This window comes from Manacus candei, unplaced genomic scaffold (genome assembly GCF_025592945.1).
Source record: "Manacus candei isolate 608988 ecotype Guabito, Panama unplaced genomic scaffold, ASM2559294v1 h1tg000153l, whole genome shotgun sequence".
NCBI classification, from domain to species: domain Eukaryota; kingdom Metazoa; phylum Chordata; class Aves; order Passeriformes; family Pipridae; genus Manacus; species Manacus candei.
In genome coordinates, this window is record NW_026138201.1 from 582759 (window position 1) to 606907 (window position 24149).

General features: G+C 47.1%; 1 protein-coding gene and 1 long non-coding RNA gene across 2 annotated transcripts in view; one reads left to right on the plus strand and one right to left on the minus strand.

Moving 5' to 3' along the window:
• The window catches only part of LOC127463297 (uncharacterized), a 275239-nt gene extending 263718 nt beyond the window's left edge, over positions 1-11521 (minus strand). Inside the window, exons 1-6 of the long non-coding RNA XR_007900761.1 lie at positions 11411-11521; positions 10253-10387; positions 7763-7817; positions 6761-6861; positions 6380-6477; positions 1505-1647 (exon numbers count right to left, since the gene is read on the minus strand). This is a non-coding gene — a long non-coding RNA (uncharacterized LOC127463297). The remainder of the gene's footprint in view (positions 1-1504; positions 1648-6379; positions 6478-6760; positions 6862-7762; positions 7818-10252; positions 10388-11410) is intronic.
• An 11816-nt stretch (positions 11522-23337) lies between these two features.
• WNT7B (Wnt family member 7B) overlaps positions 23338-24149 on the plus strand; it is an 85139-nt gene continuing 84327 nt past the window's right edge. The window contains exon 1 of the mRNA XM_051772579.1: positions 23338-23477. Coding sequence (XP_051628539.1) covers positions 23407-23477 — 71 coding nt within the window. The 5' untranslated portion in view covers positions 23338-23406. The remainder of the gene's footprint in view (positions 23478-24149) is intronic.

Consider the following 24149-nt stretch of genomic DNA (forward strand, 5'->3'; position numbering starts at 1 on the left):
TACAAACCCAAGAAAATGATACTGATATATTTCAGAGGCTTCTATAACACTCCAAGTCCATTTAACTGATCAAAGAAGGTTAAAGAAATCACAGCAAATAACAAAAAAAGGACCTAGCTGGGAACCTGTTTTTCCAGCATTGTGGATACCTTATTCATTTAATTACTTTCTTTTCTTTCACAAGTTTCCTGTTTCAGACATTTTAAGAAAAAGCTGTATTTGAGATGTCAAAAAAACCCCCAACTCTTCTCAAGAACCGGCCATAGTCTCTCTAGGGGTTATTTTAGGCAATTCTAATTTTACAGTTTCCTCTTTAGGTTGGATAAGGATCTTGCATAGTGTCAGAGATTTGGTATGTGGACACAATCTTGGCCCCCGGACATGAAGTTGTCATAGCTACTCTGGATGCTTTCTAAACATGGCCAAATCCTCCACAGGATCCTTCCCAGGTTTCATGGTCTGCAGGGGGCTTCTCTTTAAAAGACAAGAGTTTGCAAGACTGTGTAACACAGTTTTTCAGGTAGAGTTTGTCGTTGTTCTTTTGCAAATACACATTTTTTTAAATTATAGAAGAGGGAAAGGGTGAGAAAGGGAGGCTACAGACCAACCAACAGACAGTTCATCATCTGAAAACAGAAGAAAATGGCCCAATTCTTTCATGCAAACTATACAATATATTCTGGTTTGATCACAGCACAGTAAAACTGGAATAAATTCATTAACACCAGAGAAGCTGAGCTTGGATTATACCAGAACAGCTGAGAGCAAAGCCAGGCCTTTGGTTTTTACATTTTGTTCAGCTGTCCTATAAGTTGAGAAGAATCATAGATCAGCAGCTCATCATCTCTGGAAATACACGGAAATGAAGTCATTTTCTTTTGGGCCTAAAGGTAGAAGAATGGTTTAATTTCCTTTAGCTTCAAAGCAATAATCCTGGACTGAGGTATGGTCATTCTTCAGAATATGGGATAATAAACCCCATTTTCCCAACTGTATTTTACTCTGCATATTCAGGTTGGTCTCTATTCTTTGCCATTGTCAATGCAAGAGGCAAGAGAATAAATTGTGAACAGGGATTGTTGATTCCAAAGGTGACTACAGGGAATATTTACAGCAGCAAAGTTAACAGGGGAAATTAGTAAATGGAAAGTGGTTTAGAACAAGCTCTTCAGCAAGAACTATTGCCATAAAATACTGCTATTGAATAAAAAAAAATTTTAATAGAAAACCAACCCATCTTAGTAGGTTAGGTCTGCTTTGAGTAGGAGGTTGGACCAGATGACCTTCAAAGTCCCTTCCAGTCTAAATCATTCCATGATTCTAAACAAACCTGATTTTTCTTGTAAACGTATTTGTTCAAGAGACTAAAAGAGATTTAAAAATCAAGATTGATTGGATAGGTGCTTACTATAATAGCAAAAATTACAAATAGTCACTTACAAGTAGCAAAAATATTACTTCCTCGGAAATACAAAAAATAATGGCCTGTCATTTGATCACTCACGTGAAGTCTGGTCAGAGAAAAATGCAGTGTAGAACGCTTTTAGCAGCTTCTCGAAGCTTTCCCACTGCTGGAACACAACCTTCTGGTGATGTGTATCCCTGCTTCTCTCTCACCTGCAGTCCTCTGGTTGGATTCCAAAAGACCTAGGAAAGGAAGTAATGTTGTTGAATACAAAATTTTATGAACATCATAATGGAAAATGTTTCAATGTATAACTTACAGGAAATTTAGCCTTAATATGGGATATGCATCACTCACAAACAGGGCACTTAATTTTTATTGCCTTGTTGGTTAAGTTCATTATGTCATAACTGCCAGCAACTTTTCATCAAAACAGGAGGTTGTTCTACCATAGTTTTTACATTTTACTCCTCTGGAGCATTTGTAAGCCGTGGCCACTGCACAAGGTGCTATAAAGACACCAGCTATAAAGGCAGTTCCTCCCTGGAAAAGCTATCGTAGGACACTGCCATTGGACACAACACACCCAGAAACAAAGAAAAGAGAGACCCCTGTAGTGGCATTTGGCACAACCTCAGGTAGGTTGTCACTTGGACAATACCCCCCTGTTGGGAGATCACTGGTGAGACCTGTATGACTCCATAAATGCTGCTCAGTTGTGCTTACCCAGCCAGGTTAACTCCAGGGAAAACAAATAACTAATCCACGAAAATTGTGTTGCCCTCAATATATTCCTGGGTGGGAAGATAGGATGCTGGGCAGGACATCACAGCAACTCAGCACAGAGAGATTCAAATTTGAACCCTGGAGCCCCCGTACATCTGGAGAAGGCAATCTCCCTGACCTTCCCAGAGCATGGTATTTTGGGGGCTTTTTCTGCTGCTGTTCTCTCACTTAATCCTTTTTAAAGTCACTGCCAAGGAGGAAAGAAGATCCAAAGATGAGAACTTAAGAGTTCTCCATGGTCCCACGGGTGGGGACTTGGCTTAGCTGGAGAAGAAGATTGTTTCCTCCTTCAGTGTCCCTCTTCCCCCTTCCTACTCGTGCCTCACTACATCACCCCTTCATACTCTTGGAATATATGACTCGAGCTTAACTGTAACCAAACTCTACACTGCACTCCAGAAAGGCTCAGCTAAAAGACCTGATGAGGAAACGCTGCTGAGAAACATCTGGGCTTTGTTTCATGCAACTGAAGAGTTAAAGTTATTGTCCTAAATAGGCTAATGTATAAAAGCTGCAAACACCCAACTGCAGTGTCAGGCTCCCAAACTGTACAAATGTATTTGTCTTTCATATTAGTACAAGTTATTTGAACAGAAATAGCACATTGTAACAGCCTAACAAGAAGCAGTCTTTCTGATGACGTTTGAGACTTCTTTGCTGCACTGTATGGAAATATTTAAGACTTAAAAGATTTATATTAAAAAATAGCATTTTAAGTGGCTCAGTCCTGTTCCCAGTAAAGTGAAAGAGGGTTTTACCATCAGCTTCAATGAAAATGGCAGAAGGGCCAAGATGCTTTTTAACACGGTTTTTTTCCCCTGTGTTGTTCCAAGAGTAGAGAAGTCTCTCCAAAGGCCCCCCTACTTCTCCTCCAAAAAGAAACTCAATCAAGTTATCAGGTGTCAGTCAGTGCCATGGCCAGACATGAAGGTCCATTGAGACCCCCTTGCAGGTGGCAGAGTGGGCTCTGAACATCAGAGCTGCCCAGGCACAGCACGCTGGGCACCGGGATAACCAGGCACTGCCAGGGCTGGGCTGGGAAAGCTGCTGCTGCCCTTTAACACACTTCTCACAATATCCAGCACACTGTCCTATTTGCTCTGAGACTAGAATTCTCACCTTACACACACGCTTGACAGATAAAACTCAACATGAACTAGTAAGTGATGAAATCACATCCTGTAGAGGGATTTGTGTTTGGGTAAACTCAGCAGCCTTTGATGCATTTTCCTTTTTTTTGATTGACAGATGCTAAATTACTGACATAAATGAAGAAACAGTCACAAAAAATTTTAAAATCCGTATTTCCATTTAAATAACACAAGGACAAACACTGTTTCTCTTCAACTGAGTTTTTCCACCAGCCCCCAGGATTAAAATGTTTTTCTTTGTTGGTTTTTATGGGTTTTTCCCCTCAGATTTCTTAATACATCTTCAGATCATGCATTTTGCATTTCTGTTGATCCTTAAGTGATATGTGAATAGCATAAAAATTTACAGGAAACATGGAAATGATGCATCCTAATATTTAGTTTATTCTTCCTTCTTCTCCTTCTTATTATTTATCTTCCTTTTTATTCATTTATTTAGTTATAAGATCTGTTGGAAACTACACACTATGCATATATCTAGGGCCCACATTGATAAGTTCTTGATCTAGTTTTGGTATGGTTAAATGTCACACAAATTATGAAGAAAAGATGTTTATGCGCTTCCTGAAAGTTGTATTTAAAAAACTGTCTGAGCACTATTTAAGGTGGTAATACATATTGCACTGGAACAGGACTCACCTGGTATCAGTGTTCAGGCCTGCATTGTCTTTTCTTTTTTAATAAGTCAGCAGTGAGTTGTTTCTGACACACCCTGCACTGTAGTTTTCAGCTGAGCACATTTCACTGAGTGAGGCAGACGTGTAGGACAAGCAGCTAAATTGGTTCCCAAACATTCACCAGGACTGAGCACCTGAGGAACCAACTGCTCATCAGAATTAGAGAATCCCAGAATCCCAGACTGGTTTGGGTTGGAAGGGTCCTTACGGATCATCCAGTGCCACCCCTGCCATGGGCAGGGACACCTTCCTCTATCCCAGGTTGCTCCAAGCCCCATCCAACCTGGCCTTGGGCACTTCCAGGGCTGGGGCAGCCACAGCTTCTCTGCCCAACCTGTGCCAGGGCCTCCCCACCCTCACAGGGAAGAACTGCTTCCTAATATCCAGTCTAACCCTGCTCTCTCTCAGTGTGAATCCATTCCCCCTTGTCCTGTCACTATCTGTTCTAGAAAATAGTCCTTCTACACTGTTTGAAAACAGACTGCTATAGTGAATAAATAAAGTAATAATAAATATTCACCCACAGATTGCCTGGGTTTTTTCTATGAATAATCAACCTGCATTGCCACTAAAACTGAGTCTCAGAGGGTGAGCCACAGCATTTGCATATGCAGATAAACACAAGAAATGCTTTAGCTGAAGCTGAGGGTTTATAATCCCCAGTTATAGGTAAAGTCTTCTATAATTTCCTGCAGTATTTGCTCTTTGGGTTACTTATTCTTGAAGTATTCTTGGAGTTGTAGCAAACTTGGAGCTGTGTCAGGTTGGATCTCAGGAAAAGGTTCTTCCCCCAGAGGGTGGTTGGCACTGCCCAGGCTCCCCAGGGCAGTGGGCACAGCCCCAAGGCTGCCAGAGCTCCAGGAGGGTTTGGACAACGTTCCCAGGGACAGGGTGGGATTGTTGGGGTGTCTGTGCAGGGCCAGGAGATGGACTTTTATGATCCTGTCAGGCCAGAAAGTGAGTGGGTAACAACCAAATCAGATACAGCCATTGGGGCACAGAAACATGGCAGGCACAAATCTGATGTCCTCCCAACACACTCCTGTCCATGGGAAAACCCGTGGGTTTCCTTAGGTCTCAGTGTAAAAAAGCTCTGACCCTGTAGCACACATTAATCTACGCCCCACATTAGGGTTTGGCCTTGCACCCTTTCAGGCCCAGAGCTGAACAGCACAGGTGGCACAGGGAGATGGGCTGGCTCACTCACCGCTTTTCCCCAGCTGTGCTTCGCTGGGGTCCTGCTTGAAGAGCCCTAAGTGACCCTTTGAGCTTAAACGCAGCCAGACAAACTTTTATCCCTGACAGTTAGGAGGGAAAACACGGCAATGTCACGCAAACGTGATGCAGTGACTTAATTAGAACCCAGTTAAGAGAGACCGAGAGAAGCTGTAAATCTCCTCAGAGTGCTGGGGGGCTGTGGGGGGAGTGTCAAGCCCTGGAAGTGCTGGGAAAGAGTAACACAAGAGCGGGGAAAAAACCCTCACAAACCCAAACCGAAACAAACCAACACGCATTTTACAGGGTGGTGGGGGGGAAAGTTAGAATCTAGCTGTATATTTTAAAAGGAAAAGGTTAGAAAAGCCTTCAGAGAGAGCGCCCAAAGAGTTAACTTCCAGCAGCGCTTGAGGCAGCAAAACCTGGGAAGGCTCCCGGCGCCCTCTGGTGCGAGGCGGCAGCAGGAGTGGAAATTTCCTCTGGAAACCAGCTTTGTTCCAAAGTTCAGGCAAGTAAAATGACTCAAACGTGCCGACAGGACGAGGAGTAACTTCCCTCCTCATGGAGAATTTTGCTCGGGGGGGGGGGGGGGGAACTTAATTTGGGGGTGATAGAGAGCGAAGTGGGGAGGTTGCTTCATATTTTTATTATCATTATTTTGTCTTGATTTCTTTTGCCCCTTTATTTCCACTCCGAAGTCTCAATTTGGGTTGGCTGCAATACGAAGAAAGGAGCCCTGAAAACCGGGCAGTGAATGAAAACCTCACAGGATCCTTGGAATAATGGTAGCAGCGTGACAAACATCTTTAAAAAACCCAAAAATAAATTAAAAAACCCGTGCACGCCTGTTTCCCTCCCGTCTGGAGGAGGAGAAACGTCTTCTTCCTGCACGGCTTTAATACTAGCAGGAAAAAGCCGGGGAAAAAAAAAAAAAAAGCGGCATTCTTGACTTCAAGCACTTCTCCCTTAAGATTGGAGGATGCTCCCTAACCCCAATCGACACCCTTATTTCAACTGCCGGGAGAGCGAGGGGTGCTCTCTGCTAAAAGGCTGCGAATTCACTTTTTCTGACGTCCGTTTTTACATCTTTACAATCATTAACGGCAATAATAGCTACTTTTGAGGAACAAACGCACAAAGCCCACCTATAAACGCAAAGGGGCCGACAGAGCAAAACGGGAGAGCAAACCTCAGTGTCGCTCCTTCGGGTACCTGCTGAGCAAACATACTCTGGTTTTAACCCCTAAAAAAAAATAAGGCGGCGGGGGAAGAAAGGACGTGCTGACTGGGGACACATACACATACACACACACACACAGAGCTTTCCAGCTCATCTCTACCAGCTGTTTTTCCTTCATTCCTAATATCTTCCAGCAAATCATCTCCCAACCCCTCCCAGGAGACCTGACTTTTTGGCAGGTACCACTTCTTGGCCGCGGGGGCCCCGGTTGCGATGGTCCCGGGTCGGGACCTGGGTTGATGTTATGCTGGTATATATGATGTTATGCTGGTATATATGATGTTACCGGGTTTTCAGCCGGCCTTGGGCTGCAGCTCTTCCTCTCGGCACCCTTTCCACGGGGGCAGCAGCCGCTGGGGTTCTCCCTCAGTGGTGGATAAATTTACCCTAGAAACAAAACATAGGTGTGTTTTATTAATTTTTTTCTTAATGAAGCTTTAAAAAAAAATACATTTTTGTTTGGTTTTGAGTGTTTGCGTACTTTTTTTCCTTTAAAAAAAAAAAAAAAAAAAAAGAGGCTTTTTATTCAAGTGCTTTCACCTCCCGCCCTGCCAACGCTTGACAAAGTTTGGGGAAATAAGCGGCAAGTCCCTGATGGCTGCTCTCCTTTTTGCATACCAACCAAAACGCGTTTCCTGAGAAAAAAAGAAAATACCAAACTAAACACGCTTTCTTTAGTGAAAGCCAGCAGATTTCTGTTGTCGGGATGCGGGCGAGGCTCCGCACCTACTCCGGTTTGTAGGCGCACACGCGTGCGACTCTTGCACCCCAAGCTCCCCATCGAAGTGCTTTCAAAGGGTAAAATGTATTGGTATTTTTTTAATTAAAGGACCCGTTTTGCAGCCAGATATAAGTCAAAGCAAACTGTGGCCGAATTCTTGTAGGAAGGGTCATGCGCGGGCGGATTTGTCCTATTAATAGGACACAGGAAGAGCCGGGAGAGCAAACGCCTGCCCTGAACACAGCGTGGGATGTTATTTGAGGTAATAGACTGAGGGCAGGCACGAAATCAGTACTTTGTGGATGTTCAAACGCGTGGCTATTTCGTGTTAAATAACATTTTAGAAGACGCTCCCCTGGCTTTTCCACTGGAAGGACGCGAGATTATTTGGAAACAGTAGTAAAAATAAGGAGGAAAAAAAATTGCACCAGACGACAGCTCCCTGTGGAAAACTAATCAACATTACACATTGTAAACGTTCTACTATCAGGGGCTACTTTGCTGCAATTAGTTTTAAATAATAAACATATACACCCAGGAAATAATTGAGACCACAGCGGAGTTTACCTGGAAAAGACTGGAAAGTAACAGAGCCTTCCCGAAAGCCCACATCCAGGGAAGCCTGTGGATGCCGAAAAAATGAGAGTCGGCGGTAAAAAAATAGGGCAGGACACTCCCCCGACCCCCAGCGTCTCCGTGCTTAGGAGGAAACACACGATACGTTTCTAAAAATCCCACTCACCTGATTATTACTTCTGTAGTTAAAATACTGGCTGACACCGTAGATGTTAATCTCATAACATGCGGTTACAGACGTACAGAACATTTAAAACATGACCTCACCAGTTTAAAAGTGAGCATTTTAGGTGAAAAGGCCGCGATAACTATTCATTTCCCCTAACTAGAAATTAATTTATTTTTTTAATGAGACCTATTTACGACAGAGACTTCCAAAACAAGATCTCAGTATTTTTGCTTGGACTGATCTTCCTATTCACAGGCAGTAAAACATGCAGAGTTCAGGAGATGTGGTGTTTGTGGTTGGTTTATTTTTATTTTATTTTATTTTATTTTATTTTATTTATTTTATTTTATTCTATGTTACTTTATTTTATGGGTTTTTTTCTATTTTATTTTATTCTATTTTATTTCGTGCCTTTACTGGTTTTTTTTAATTGCCCACTTTATACCCACGTTTACCACATGAATCCATTAATAAGGATTTCCAGAAGAAAAAAACCCAAGCCCCTGTGGAGGCGACGAGGAGGGCCCGACTGTACTTTAATGAACTGGAAGACAAAACTTCTATTGACGTAGGTGGGGAGAGAGTGGGGCCCTCCGCGGATCCCTGCGGGGTGTCCCCTGTCAGGATCCAGGTGTATTTTCCTTCCTCTCCTCAGCCCTGCGGGACGAGCGGACGATGCCGCAGCTCCTCTGCGGCCGCGCCGTCGCGGGGCAGGGCTGCTCCGGCCCCAGCGGCACCCAGCCGCTCCCAAACCTCTCCGGGCTTACACTGCATTACTAACTATCCCGCAATATTCTGCCTTCATTCACCTTTCAAATAATTTATTTTATTGACGCCCCACTAATTGTTTTAACGACCTGTGTTATTTAATCACCGGTGCTCCGTCAAAGTTTTTACTTATTCGAAAGTTCTTTGCGATTTCCAGTCGCTCTCCACACAATACACGCTATTAAAACAAAGTGAGAAGGGGCTCTCAAAGAGAAAAACGCAGAATTAGTCCCGCTTATTGCAGGACGAGCACCCCACTAAGGCTCGTGGTTTCATTTTTATACAAAGACAAGTATCTTCCCAACTTGCTAAGCACTCACTATTCCCGTGCATCTCGCTGGAAGGGGCTGGGTGCTGAAGCCTTAGGAGAAAACAGGCCACCTCTCAAGAAAGGCCTAACTACTGATTTACATAGCTTCTCTTTAAGCACCCACATTAACAAGCAATAAGTTCTACGACTTCGTTTCAACCCCACGTTCACTGCAACACGCTCCAAGGATGACATAAACAGATGTGAGCACTGCAGAAACAGTGTGCGAAAGTTACAGCCAAAACGGAAAAAAAAAAAAAAAAAAAAAAGGCTCTCCTAACCGCAGAATGCTCCAAGAGGATGTGCGCGCAGCGACAGCCGCGCTGCGGGCAGGACCCTCCGGGAGCAGGACCCTCCGGGAGCAGGACCCTCCGGGAGCAGGACCCTCCGGGAGCACGGCCCGGCTCATGGGATGCTCGGCACCCGGTACCCCAAACCACGGCGGGGAGCCCAGCCGGCCCCGGCACCCACCAGGCGCTTTTCTCCAACCCATCGCCGGTTCGCTCCGAGGGGGGCAATAACAAAGCCTCCCCGTGCCCAGGACTCGGCCGGGCCCTGTGTGATCCACTCGGAGCGCAAACAGCGACCCGGGCAGGGCTGCGGCACCAGGGCCGCACCTCGAATCGGCCACGGCAAGCGTTAAAGAATCCCCTAACCCCGGGACGCTGTGGAGAGCTCAGGGAGCGAAGAACGAAAATGAAAATGCAACAACAACTATCGCAGCCCAGGACGGGCGGACGGCACGGCACTGCCGGATCCCGCGGCGCGGCTGCTGCGCGGATTTCCCACCACGGAGGGAACGGAAAGAACCTCTTTTTGTGGCTCCCCCCCCCCCCAATGTCTGTTCTCTTTTCTGCACGAAGCAGCAACTCCGTCCCTCTGCACTAGGCCACGCAGAACCTCCCAAAGCAGTTTAATAAAGGGTAAACCCGGAACTGAGATATTCTGATTGACATTGATTTTATACATAAAAAATATTATATAAAATATATGTATTTTTATATATATTAAAAAAAACCCAAACAAAAACAACTCTACATCTTTCAATATATAGGGAACAAATCAGACCCGAGGGAATGCAAAGTCAGCAACAGGAGCAGCTTTTCTCGCCAGGCTCTGTCTTTTTGTCTGGTTTAGACAGTGCTCGGTAAAACGGAACAACCAGAATGATCCCCGGGTGATACTGAGCACGGTGACAAACCGCAGTGATAAAATACGACTGTGCCACTCCTACCTCGGGGTTGTTTTACGGCGGTACATCCCCGGTTATCCCTCTGTGCCGGCCGCGGGGCTGACTGCTGGAATTAAATCCGCCGTCTCACACGAGTAAAGTTCTCAGTCCCAGGACTGACCTTGCTCTTCACGAACACTAAAAAAAATGCAGAGTTCAGGAGGAGTAGCAATAGGCTCTCGTGTAAAAATCGTGACACGAGAGCAATGCACGTGTTTCTGATTATTGTTTTTAAATTAATTCTATTTTTAAATAAAAAATGCAGACTCCAGGAGAAATAGTCATAAACTGTCATTTCTAAATAATGACACGGGGCAGTGCATGTATTCTTAAACAACCGGCGCTGCGCCGTTCTTAAACGATCGGTATGATTTCAGCAACCTTGTCTTTGAAACATCCTCCGGGGCCCGGTGCTCGGTTCCTCGGGAGGGAGAGGGCAGAGCGGGCGCCGTGGGTGCTGGCTTTGGGGGCGCTTTTGCTGGGATCGGGGCAGTGCCCGAGGAGAGGGGCCGGCACAGGTCCCTGCCCAGGTCCCCGCACAGGTCTCTGCCCAGGTCCCCGCACAGGTCCGTGCCCAGGTCCGTGCCCAGGTCCCCGCACAGGTCCCTGCCCAGGTCCCCGCACAGGTCCCCGCACAGGTCCCTGCCCAGGTCGCAGCAGCCTCGCCATCTCACAGGGCGCCGGCCGGGCTCGGCCACAGCCATGAGGGGCAAGCACAGCGCTGCTTCCAGAGAGCCCAAAAGTTAACAAAATACATCACAATAAATAGTAAGGGAGGAGAGCCGCGACTCCTTCCAGCCTGTGTTTGCAGGCGGCGCCCTCCGAGCGAACGCGCCGGTCCCCGCCGGCGGAGCGGGGCCCAGGATGAAGATAGGTCTGTGCGCCGGCGGGTCCTGCCCCTCACGGCGCCTCGCCAGCCCGGGCCCCGCGGCCCCTCGGCCGGCACAGCCCGCTCGGCCGGGGGGGGAGCGCGCAGAAAATGGAGGCGGGCGGGAGCGCAGCGCCGAGCGAGCGGCTCCGCGACCGAGCGGGGGGCGGGCCGGGCTTCGGGCCAAGGCGGGAGCGATCGAGCTCCCCCTGCCCCTCTGCGCTGACCCGGGACGCGGCAGCCACACGCCACCCGGGGCTCCGGGGCACGGCGCGGCCGCTCCCCGCGGGCACGGAGTCCCCCGAGCCCCCCGGGCACGGCCCGGCCCCGGGCCCTTCCAGAAGGTTCCCCCTCGGCCAGCCCCGCACGGCGGACGCAGAGCGCCCCCTGCCGTCCCGCGGCCCTCACGGCGCCGTGGTGGTAAAAAAGGTTAAATTGTGGGCGAAAAGTCACCTGTGGCACCGACCGGTGCCCGCTCCTCCCGCACACCTGCGCGGCATTCGCGTCAGCATCTTGTGGATTCTTGTTGTTTTGTTGTTGTTTTGTCACGGCCCCAGCGGTTTAAGGCATGAAGTGCTCCGTTGCCAAGTGAAATTGACTGTTGACTTAAACTCAGATGACCGGCACCCGACACAGATTTTCTTCCCCCCCATTCTTTTTCTTTCAAAAGCACGTGCCTGTTTTATCAGCGGTTTGAGGTGGTTTGCGGTTCCATTAAACGGCCCCCAATATCAGATTGCGAATACTGAAAATGCAAATCCGGCTTGTCTAATACGGAGTTTAAAATATTCTTGTGATGTCACAAAGTGATGGCTTATAAAATATTTTCATTTAATTAGGAAGCACTAAGAGGATTTCTGCGAGGAAAAAAAAATAAAGATGAGAAAGCTCAGTTTGAATTATTTATGTGCTGTGAACTATCATGATTGCTGCTGAAGCTTTTCAAGTACAAAAATGCAGGCTTTGCTTGCTTTTCATTTTTAGAACCTAATTCTTTAATTATTCAGGCATGCAAATTCCTGTGAATGGGGATTAATTATGCAGGTAATCAAGGTTTTATTCTAAGCTTACTTTTAAAAAGCAAAGATGGGCTGATACTATGTACTGTGTTACTGACACTGTATTTGTGCACTGAAATATTCCTTTAAGGTATGAGAGTAGCTTGGGATTTCATGGAAATAAAAGGGGTATGGATTAATTCATACCTTGTGTAAGGCGAGGAACACAATCCATGATATAAAGCTCGCTGTCCTGCAAGAGAGCAAGGTGTCCTTCCCCAGGGCTGAGCGATCACCATCCCTTTCTTTCTCACAGAATCACAGAATGTCCGGAGTGTGAAGGGACCCACAGGGATCATCAGTCCAACCCCTGGCCCTGCACAGACACCCCAACAATCCCACCCTGTCCCTGAGAGGATCATCCAAACCCTCCTGGAGCTCTGGCAGCCTTGGGGCTGTGCCCACTGCCCTGGGGAGCCTGGGCAGTGCCCAACCAGCCTCTGGGGAAGAACCTTGTCCTGAGATCCAGCCTAACCCCCCCGACAGAGCTCCAGCTGTTCCCTCGGGTCCTGTCACTGCTCACACAGAGCTGAGATCGGTGCTGCCCCTTCACTGCCCCTCGTAAGGGTGCTGAAGATCACAATGAGGTCTCCCTAAAACTTATCCATTGTCCAAGGAGAAGAAAATTAGGTTGAGAGACCTGTGGAATGGGCAGCCTGAGTCCTTTGTGGGCCTCGTGACCCTTTCTTCTTCCTCTTTCCCCAGAATTCTCATTCCACTGTAATTGTTTGAGGCGCCCTCTGGACAGCAAGAGGGAGTCCACACCATTAATAAGGCTGTTTTATTTCAGACTGACAAAAATGTGGTACAGCATTTGTCTCATGCACACAAAGCAACTAACAAAACCTTTCAGCTTCACGCTACCAAAGCAGTTTCCTCAAGCATCCTTCCACAGCCACTCCCTAAAGCAGGAAAACTAAACCCCAATCACTAATCCGCACCAACTACTCTGCTGGCAGATAGCCAAAAGGAGAAACGGACCTCTAACTTCCATTTTTTTCATTTTCCTTTTTCAACTCACTGACGAGCGGTGGTTAAGCAGCACTTGCAGTGTGGTGGCTCTGACAATGTCAGGAGAAAAGGACAGTGAGGGGGGAGCTGGTACAGCAGGGAAAAGGTCTGCACACTTCGTAACCAGTCCCATTCAGTTAGATGAATATCATAATGAAATGAATCATATCGAAAATGCTATAGAAAACATTTATAGCAAATACAAATTTACCACTTACAACTAATAAATAGCCTTCTCAAAGAACAGAAATAGTAATGCAAAGCCCTCTGTAGGTACTGTAGCGTTGGTGCAGCTTTTGGAGAAGCTCTCTGGCTGGGGAATGGAGGGGGCAGGGGGATCGGACACCTCCTCCTCGCCCTTTGGTCACCTGCAGTTTCTCTAAACACTGTTTCTTCTGCCCCAGGGGTGGAAGCCACTTCCAGCTTTGGGTGGATGGGAGAAGAAAGGCTAAGGAGCTGATCCTCAATTGTATGGAGTGAACAGCAACAGATGGAGAAGTAGGAGACAAATGAATTTTCCCTTTCCTTTCTGGATCTCTCTCTGGATTTAATTATCCAAGGATTTTATAGCTGTCAACTGATGGATGTGCAGTCTACCAGTGCCTGCTGGCTAATCCACTTTGAGGCTGTATTAGATTGGTTGAAAAATGATTGGATTAGAGTAATATTCTGCTGAAACATAAAACAATAGTGGGAGAATGAGGAAGTCTTTGGAAAAAGTATTATTGGTGTCAACAGAGGAAACCGAGTTTGTTTCTAAGAGGCAAATCCGAGTTTCAGTTACATTAGTGCATCACCACAGAAGGAGTTGGGCTTGTTCTTATGAGATCAAAAATTACATAAAAGAAAAAGGATTGAAGACACAAAAAAATTAGACAAAAAATAGGATAGATGGTCTTATGGTTTGGTAGGAAACCAAAGAGAGGATATTAAATTTGGTTTGTGTGGTCAGTAGCATCTTGTAAACCCAGATGTAGAGCATAGAGAGTGGTAAAACAATAACAACTGGGAGAAGAGAAATGGAAAGTTGTAGACCTAACAAAAGAAATGTAAGTGAGCTCCTTGAGGTTTACATAGCTGGAGATTTGTCTTACGCCACGAGAATTCTCACTGTGTGTGAAGTTTTATTTATTGAATCATGCTCAAATTAAAAAAAAAAAAAAAAGAAAACAACCCACCACCAAAAACCCAGAATGGTGCATAAACCTCAGTGTGTTTTGACACTGTGTATCCATTTTCACACTCTTACCTCTGAATAATGGTACTGTTAAAGCAGTGATTTGGAGTTCAGCGATGAGTAAAGCAAGAGGTTCTCTGTATATCTTCAGGTCTAAGGAAGCATGTTTATATGTATATTTTTTAATATTTTGTGCTTGGTGCAAGAAACACAGTGGGTCTTTTGGCAGGTGTGAAAATTGTTCCTGCACCAACAGTATGCTTTTATTGTCTGGAATTGTTTCCTCTTACATACATCTGCATCCCAGTGGCACAGCCATCATGGCTGAGTTTGATTCCATCTACTCTTCCATTTTTTTGAAGTAACTGGAAAAGAAAAGTATTTTTTCATGCAAGCTGTTTGCGTGAAATAGAAAGGGAATATAATAGAATATTTTCAGTTGGACTTACAACAGTCATCCGGTTCAACTGCTGGACCACTTCAGGCCTTACCAAAAGTTAAAGCACATTTGATTTCTGGTGGTTGTATTGTTTTACTACATTGTCAGCAGGATGCCTTGACAGACTAACAGTGTATTACACTTAAAATGACTGAGTTGGAGTGAGTTGGTCTGTCAGCATCTACAAGGAGGACCATTAGAAAAAACAGTCTGAAGGAGAGATAACATTCTAATTTCAAAAGGGGAGCTTGGAAATTGTGACAGAAACAGGGTCTTGTTCCAGAAATACTACATTTCCTGTAGGATTACACTCTTGAACCCAGCTTTCATTTTTATTTTCAAAATATAGTTGTTTACTTACAATTCTTAGTGATACTGAAGAAATGCAGTATTTCCTGTATATTTTTAACACAATGATTCATTTTACCACAGTTTCTCTTTTGTTTGGTTCCAGAATCTCCATAGAACTGTGGAATGGGTTGGGTTGAAGGGACCTTTGCAGGTCACCAACCCGAGCCCCAGAGCAGACTGCAGATATCATGCCAGAAAGGCTTAAGGAGGAGGCTCCTGCCCTTTTGGGCCCTTGCTCAGGAAACCTGTGCTCGGTTTGGAAAGAATTTTTTAAGGTCTTTTGTAGTGCATGTAAGACATGTTGGGGCTGCATCCCAAAAACCGCCAAGAACCTTTGGAGGTGATGACAGAGTAGAGGCAGTCAACACCACTCAAGATTTAAACTCTGGTCTCTACAGACATCTTGAACTGAGTTTAATCAGACACTGGATTCAGGCAAAGAGTTAAATCTGTACAGTAAAGTATGCACTTTTAAACATCACATAAATTGCTCGTAACTGCACAAAATACCGCAGGGTGCATGTGAGCACCCCCACATGGAGCTGAACTGCAGCCAGATAAAATATCCTGCAGCTTTTGCTGATAATACTGATGAAAGAGGGGCTTATTGTAATAGAAAGAAAACGTAGGAGAGATTTGTAGATAAGGACCATTCTAAGTCAGTGACCTGGGGGAGGACATGATGCAAACAACATTATTTGACGAGTCATTGAAAACTGTAAAGGGAAGAGTGGCAAACCTCTGTAGATAATTTCCAAAGTCTGGCCACTGTAGATACATACATATAGAAGTTAATACAGCCAGTACTGCTGTATCATAGAGCTGCAATGTGACTACACAGTGAGGTTAGTCAAACCCTGACACATAGAGGCAAAGATTAAAATATCCACATAAAAGAGACAAATATTCTGGAAAACAGATGAAGGGTGAATGAAGGGTAGACTTAGTTGGACATAGCCTTATAAAACTTCTCACTGGGCATCACCTTCACCTGAAAACCTCTTTAATGGGACACTTATTTTCAATTTAAGACACCAGAAATGTATCAAACTCTGAAGCAGTAGCCTAATAAATGGACATTTATCTCAGCACTGACATTACTGTAGCTTTAATTGAACTGCAGACCCTCCGAGGTAAAAGCAGTAGATGGTCCTTTGTGATGGCTCCTGGAAAAGACAGAGAGCTAAACAAACCAATGTCCTCATGTTTAGGTTGGCAACATGAGTATCATCAGTACTGGGCTTTCAAATGTAATGCCTGGACTCTCTCTCCCCACACTCCCATTATTAGATTTACTTTAAAAGTCAGGATAATTTTTAAAATAGCAATTCTAAATGTGCTTCCTTTTCTTAGAAGGCCATAGTTTCTGTGAGGAGGGGGGGAAAAAAATCACATTTAGGAGTTTTTCTTGGCATCTCATGTATATGGAAAAAATAATCCAGCAGTTCTCATTCGTTATTTAAAAAGATCAAGCACTGGAAGGCATCTGATTAGCTTTTGAAATCTGGCAATGATGTACTGTCAAATGTATATAAATACGGATCATCAGAGTAATTTTTAAAAACAACATACACAAAATTAAGAGGTGATATTTTTGTTCCAAACAGGAGGGTTCACATTCGCACAGATTTATCTCAAAATAGCAAGCAGTATACAATAAAACAAATTAATAATTTCAATATTAATGAAGCCTATAGAGTGCTGTATTTTTATGAAGGGGTGGTTGTCAAGTCCTTTAATGAGTTATTCTTAGGTGAAAAATGAATGTTTAAAAGCTCCATTACAAGATACTGAATATGACCCAAACATAGGTCTGCTCTTATGGAGCTCCTTACTAGTTGCTGAAATCAGCTGAATAGTCTCTTGACATGAGAGGAAAAAAAGATGATATTAAATTGTTTTCTGCACTTACTGTTTGCTTTTTAGTATGTTCCTCTAACAGGAGACTGAACCAGATAGCAAGACACAGATGTGCACTTTGACTCTAGGCTTGAGATTTCTGGTAAATGTAGTTTAGAAATCAGAAAGAAAGAAGAGCAGAGTTGTTGGCTGGATTTTTGCAATGAGTGAAATGACAAGATTTTTGTACATGCGATCAATGAAGTTACAAGATTTTCACAATGATGCTGATCTGGCCCCGGGGCAGTCCCAGAGGCGTGTGTCTCTTCTGATGACAAAAACACATTTAAGGGTTTGTCGGAGGGATTATGATTGATACTTTTAAAAGCAATAAGTCGAAGTGCTAAAGAAGATTCACATGATTAAGCTGTATCACCAGTGATATACTGACAGATGGAAGGACCCTGCAAATCTAGACTCACAATCTCACCACAAATGATAGGGCTGAAGCCAGCATCTAAAATCAGGGCACAGCTGCAGCGGTGGAAAACCTACGGCAGGGCCTGGTAGAGTTTTCTGTTTGGCAGTTAAAAGGTAGGAAGGTTTCTCTCACGATTCTGCAAGGAAGCAATCTTCCCTTGGCAGAAGCAGTGACAGAGTGCCACGCTCCCTGCTGACAGTCTCATCCCCAACTGTGGCACTGTGGCCACTCTGGCCTTGCCCACACTGGCATGCTGCCCTGGTGCCCTGTGCTCTGTGCATCTCACTGTCTGAACCAAGGCAAATGTGCTGCTCACCTTAGTGAGACTGCAAGGTTTGTTTGTCCCTGTGATGCAAACAGTAATTCCTGAGTTGTGTTTGAAATCTACAGCCATGCAATTTCCCTGGGAAGGAACAAACCTTTCTCCATGGATCATGTTTTCTGTTGGTCTATGGCATCATCTTCCTATTGTTCAGCTCTGGGTCATCTCCAGTTGATCTCTATCCTTCTTGAAGTACACTGCCTGGAAGACAAGTTCAGCCATCAGTCTGGACTCCCTCCTGCTGCAGAGGGTGAAAGGATCACTCACATACAACAAGTACATACAACATGCCAGTTTATTCAGAGCATTTAACTTTTTTTGCAACCATAAGGTATTACTGAGTCGTTTTCCTTTTTAACTGAGGAATCACAGAATGAGCATCAGAGGGTGGGTTTGGTAGTGTCTCAGAAAGAAGAGACATCTTAGGCCTAGATAGCATGTGGGTAAATGAGAGAGGGTAATTTAGGGAAAGACTTCACATGTGAAGGCCTGATAACATAAATTCTGAATATTAGAGTAAGTGCATATACTTAACATACACAGTTGTAAAGAACGTGTGATTTGTGTGTAAGATCCTGATCAGCTGCAAGATACCTGTCTTTATATGCACCTTCTTTTAGTTCTTTTCCTCTCTTTCTTTTTCAACCTCATATGCTCTGGATGTTTCCCCTAAGGAACGTTCTCACACATGTATTTTCTTAGTGTTAGATGGGGCCTCCATCTGCAACTGCGTGGAGCAACAGTGCCAGAGAGTGGCTGGCTGGGATAATTGCAGCTGGATTTGTCTTGTAGTTCAGCCTTTGGGACCTGAAACAAGCACACATAGAATCACAGCGTATCCTGAACTGGAAGGGACCTGCAAGGATCATCCAAGCTGAGCTCCTGGCCCACTAGTTTTCTGTGGCTGATCTGGGTGGTACAGAAAGAAGAGAAAGGCATGTAAAGTGGCCTGTCACAAAGGAATTGTCTCTCTTGTCTGCATTCCCCAGAAATTTCATGGGGTTTGCTGATTTTGAACACTATCCTAGGAAATAACCTCCAGGGAAGATGATGTGAGCTGTGACCAGCAGTTTGACATTCCTTTCCCTTGGCACTGCTCGCTCATCCTTCCCTCTGCAGAGCCGTGTGGGCCTCATGCTGTTCTTATACTGGGGGGTTGCTCCTCCCGCTCGGGCACAGTTCCCTGGCTGGGAACCCCTACAAGCCCCAGGTCAGACACAGCACCGTGTCCCTCGTGGCAAAGCCTGGAATAAACGAGGCCCACGCCTTGGCCAGTGAATCTCGTTCCTGTCATCCTCGGTCTGTGAGAGCCTGACGGGCTGTCAGCTGCCCTCGAGCACCACACGCCTGGGAGGCACCTCCTGCTGACTCAGCTGGCAGTCACAGCCTGCCCACTGACTTCTGGAGGGCACTGGGATTCTCCTCCCTAGGAGCAGGAAAAGCCTCTCCAGTTGGAGTGGGGGTAAATACATTTGTGATGGATTGGGAAAGATGAAGCCTGGCAGGACTTTGAAATATTTTACCACAGGAGCCACTTTATCAAAAGGCCGTGGGGAGGTGTGGGGACCAGGCAGCATAGATGGCCTTTCCTTCTGCAGGTGAATATAAGCTTTGGTAGCAGAAGGTCAGTGGGTGGGAAAATGAATTACTGAGTTTTCAGTCGACTGTATCACCTGCCATGCCAATTATTCTGGATGAGGAATAAATAATAATTGTGCCCTAGAAGAGCATTCAGCAAATGGTTTCAACCCCACATCTACCAATGCTTTTGCATTTATGATTATTACCTTAAGTCCAGGAAGACTGTTAGCATTGCTAAGGTGCTATTTGTTTAACTAATTCAACAAGATTTACATATTTGGCTATATAGTAACTACGTGAATTTCTGAATGCTAATGTGATAATTACCCATTCTGATATTCTACAGGTCTGGAGTTTTTTCTTAAGTTGCAGAGTTATTAAGCTTCATGAAATCTTCTTATCCTCAGCTTAAGCTTTCAGGAGTAGTTAAACTGATATTTGAAGGGAAGAAAAGCTATCGTATTCCCTCAGTCCATTATCCTCAAATCAATTAGCTGAAGACGACAGTGGACTAAGGACCAAAAATATGGAAAGATTTTGCCATCTGTCTCCAACACAGTTTAGGCACAATTTAGTTTGGTTTCTGTTGTTGAAAATTCTTGGGTTTGCATGAGAACATGGGGAATACTCACTTGTTTGCAGAAGCGAGCGGGACACGCCAGGCTGATGGCGAGCATGCAGTCACTGAGGAGACGGAGGCACTCTGAGCTGCAGTTCCACTGCCACGGAGTTTGGGAGAAAACAGGCCGACAGCTGCCAGAGGTCTGCAGAGAAGAGCCGTATCAACGACCAGTCGTGATGCTGAGCCCCTCACTCCTGCTCCTGCTCCCCCTGCCCGGGGATGCCCGGTTCCTGCACACGGCCTCGCTCCGCACCCGCGCCCGGGGGCAAGGGACAGGGAGGCAGCGCCGGGCAGCCCGGGGGGCTGTGTTCCCATGGCCAGGAGCCCCAGGGGCTGCGTTCCCGTGGCCAGGAGCCCCAGGGGCTGCGTTCCCGTGGCCAGGAGCCCCAGGGGCTGCGTTCCCGTGGCCAGGAGCCCCAGGGGCTGCGTTCCCGTGGCCAGGAGCCCGAGGGGCTGCGTTCCCGTGGCCAGGAGCCCGAGGGGCTGCGTTCCCGTGGCCAGGAGCTCGAGGGGCTGCGTTCCCGTGGCCAGGAGCCGCGGCGGGGCCGCTCCGCACGTTCCGGTTCCTGCCGGGGCTCCCGAGCGAGTCCCAGCCCGGCGGCAGCACCGGCACCCCCCGCGCCCCCGCTCCCCCGGTCCCCGCCGTGTCCCCGCCCTGCCCGGCCGTGCCACCGGGGGTCGCTGTGACCCCGCGGGACCGGCCCGGGCCGCCCGCACCCGCTCCCCGCCCGGCCCGGGCCGCGCCGCCTCCGCGGAGCCAGGGCACATCCTCGGGCACAGCCCCGGGGCACATTCCCGGGGCACATCCTCTGGGACATCCCTGGGGCACATCCCCGGGGCACATCCCCGGGACACATCCTCGGGCGCACCCCCGGGGCACGTCCTGGGGACACATCCTCGAGACACATCCTTGGGCACATCCCCGGGACACATTCCCGGGGCACATCCTTGGGCACATCCCGGGCACGTCCCCGGGCACATCCTCGGGCACGGCCCCGGGGCACAGCCCCGCCGCCGCCCCCGGTGCCGGCCGGGCCGCAGGGAAGGTCTTTGCTCACCCCGCGCCTCCCCCGCCGCACCCCCGCGGCTCCCGGGGGACACACGACACTTGGCCTCCAAAAGGCTTCAAGCACCGGCAAAAAGAGCGGAGGAGGAGACGGCGGGTGGTGGTGGGGCTGCATCTTAAATACCCTCCGGGTGTTGGTCGAAGAGTTTGTGAGGCAGCTGCGGGTAGTTATGAGGCTCCTGGAGACATGGTTCTGCAAAAACATAGAATCACTGGATATTTGGGCTTAGAAGGGACCCACGAGGATCATCGAAGTCCAATTCCTGGCCCTGCACAGGACAGCCCCAATAATCATACCACTGGCCTAAGATTCTTGTGATTCCGTGAAACATGGCCTCATCTTATAAAAAAAGTCCTTGAAAAGAGGTGGGGATGGAGAACAAGATAAAGTTATGAGTGCGAAGGGAAGATTCGGCGTTTTTTTAAGATAAATTGTCCGTAGTTGAGCATTGAGGACAGTGTAGGCGAACGTCTGGAGGAGGGCTGGCTGCTTGCGAGAGCCGGAGCGTTGATTATTAAAGAATAAAACTGAGGAATGCGGAGGGAAAGGCAGAGCCAAACCGAGGGAGCGGAGCCGGTGGTAGGGTGGGCAGGCTCGGCCGCCTTCGTCCCTGCCGAGGCACTCGGCGTGAGCCCCCTTCCCCAGCACGGCCCTTCTCCGTCCCGCTTCGCTCCCCCTTCCCCTTCCCCTTCCCGGGGGGCTCCGAGCGATGCCTGGAGAGGAGCCTGTTTTGGGGAGCTGGGTGGGTGAGGGCAAGGTGCGGGCAGCCTTGACTGTGGGAGACACCTAAAAGTGACCTGCGATTTCACACTGCACCTCTTCAACCCCGGCAATCTGGCTGGCCTTTAAAAAATCCTTTGTTTTCTCCGTCAGGATAGATACTTTACGATGAACTTTTGCGTTCAGCCTCTTTTGCTTGCTTGTCACTGCCTGCTTTCCTTTCAGCCTTTCCTGGTGTGTGTTCAGCCGATTCTCTTTGAGAGATGCCTAGAGCCATCTGTGCTGACTGTTGCTACACGTATATGAATGTGCGTGTAGGAGAGGGCAGAGGTGCACGGGTTTATCCGTCTCTGTGGAACCAACTCCCCACAGCCCACAGACTTGTACCGGAGTGCTATTTAAGCATGCATATGCACGCAGATCTCTGCCTCCGGACAGGCACACATTGTGTAGTAGACTGGAACTGATAATTCCACAGAATGCGAGAATAAACTGAGCGGCTCAGAAATCAGTGAGGAAGAATGAAAGAAAGAAAGAAAAGACAGAGAGAAAGAAAAGTAAGGGGGGAAAAAAAAGACAGAAAGAAAAGGAAGCTTTGCTTCTCTTAGTGTCTGAACGCAAAGTGAAGTTTTGTCTCACCGATTAATCTCCCTAAGAGCAGCAAACTGAATATCCTAAATTCGTGTTAAAAGCCAAGTGTATCTGTTTCTTAAAGGAGGAGGAATGTTTTCTTACTGCGGGAAAAAAAATCAGATTTAGTGACAGGCGTTTGTGTCCAGCAGAGTCGGATGGTCGAAGAGCAATAGTCTGGACACATGCACACCCGTTGCCTTTTAGCATACAGAGCTGTAAGCAAGCGGGGATTAACGCCTGCCTCTGTTTGACTAGAAAAAGGAGAAAAAAAAGTTCAAGTCTCTTCTGCGAAGTCCGTACATTGCAAATCCAGCCGCGCTGCTATACTAGAGGAAATGAAAAAATGCTTCGGTTTGAGAGGACGAGTCCTTTATTTCCCTTATTGGATACGTTTCATGTGTTTTCCCCAACAACTTCTGCTTAAGGACATGCTTTTTGAAACACAAACACACGCACAACTCGCACACGCACACAGACAGATAAGATATGTATTAGATCCTGACACATACGGGGTGGGGGGAAGAGCGGGAGAGAGAGAGAGAGAGAGAGAGAGAGAGAGAGAGAGAGAGAGAGAGAGAGAAAGAGAGAGAGGAGAGATCCTCCTACCTGGAGCCATAGATTGCAAGATACGTAGTGTTACCTGGGGAAGTCAGAACAAGTAAAAACAGATTGAACTTCAGGGCTCTATGAGGCAGTTGATCAAGATCAGTGCTTGCTCATTCTCTCCCTCAGACTGTCTGTCTTGGGTTTTTGTTTTACCGTTTTGAGCAGCCCTTTCTATTTTTTCTTCCTCTTTAGCTTTAATATCGAAGCCGGTTTCGGTCACCATGGCTCTGGGAAGAGCTGCCTATCTGCGCGGAGTTGATTTTTTACAGCTCGGCCGGCTTTGCTCCTGGGTAGCTTCAGCAATGTTCTTGACTGGGATTTAATCGACAAGATCAGTTCGGCTTTTTGTGCAATTTTTATGGCTCAGTCCATTTTCTAGATCATGCACAGAAACTTTCGGAAGTGGATTTTCTACGTGTTTCTATGCTTTGGAGTCATCTATGTCAAATTAGGGTAAGTCCTCGTGCACGACAAATCTCCTCGGCTTTTTGGGTCACGTTAGTGCGGAGCCGTGAGCGAAATATCGCAAAGGGAAAAAAAAAAAAAAAGAAAAAGGCAAAGAAAAGAGGTGACTGTTTGTCTCTCCGCCCCCCGGGTGTGCAGGCAGCCCCCCGAGCACGGCCGTGGGTGTCCCCGGTGCGGGCAGCGCGGCGGGCGATGCCCGGCGGCGCAGGAGCGCTCCGGCCGCGCCGAGCCTGCAGGGAGCCGCTCGCGGGTGATGACGGATTCTTTTATTTTGTACTGCTTAAGCGAACTTAAATATTATCTCTGGCGTACAGTACCCTCAGAGGAAAAAAAAAAAAAAAGAAAAGGCAGCCTGACAGAGTTAACTCAGGCGCTGCTGCTGGGACAATAGAGCGGAGCTGAGGTATTACAGAGGCGAAAGGGGCGGGAGGAGGGGAATCCCTGCTCTGAACCTGCGCTCAGGGATTTGGTTTATGCAGGCCTAGACACAATTTGCGTTTCTATCCATCACACGGACGTGTTGAAATTAACTTGACAACTGGTCTGGCTGCCTCCGCGCCGGAGCGCCCGGGAAGGCAGGCGGGCTCGGCCGGAGGGCTCGGCCCGGGGCCCCGGGGGCGGCGGGGGCTCCGGGGAGCCCTCTGTTTGCTCCTCGGTGTT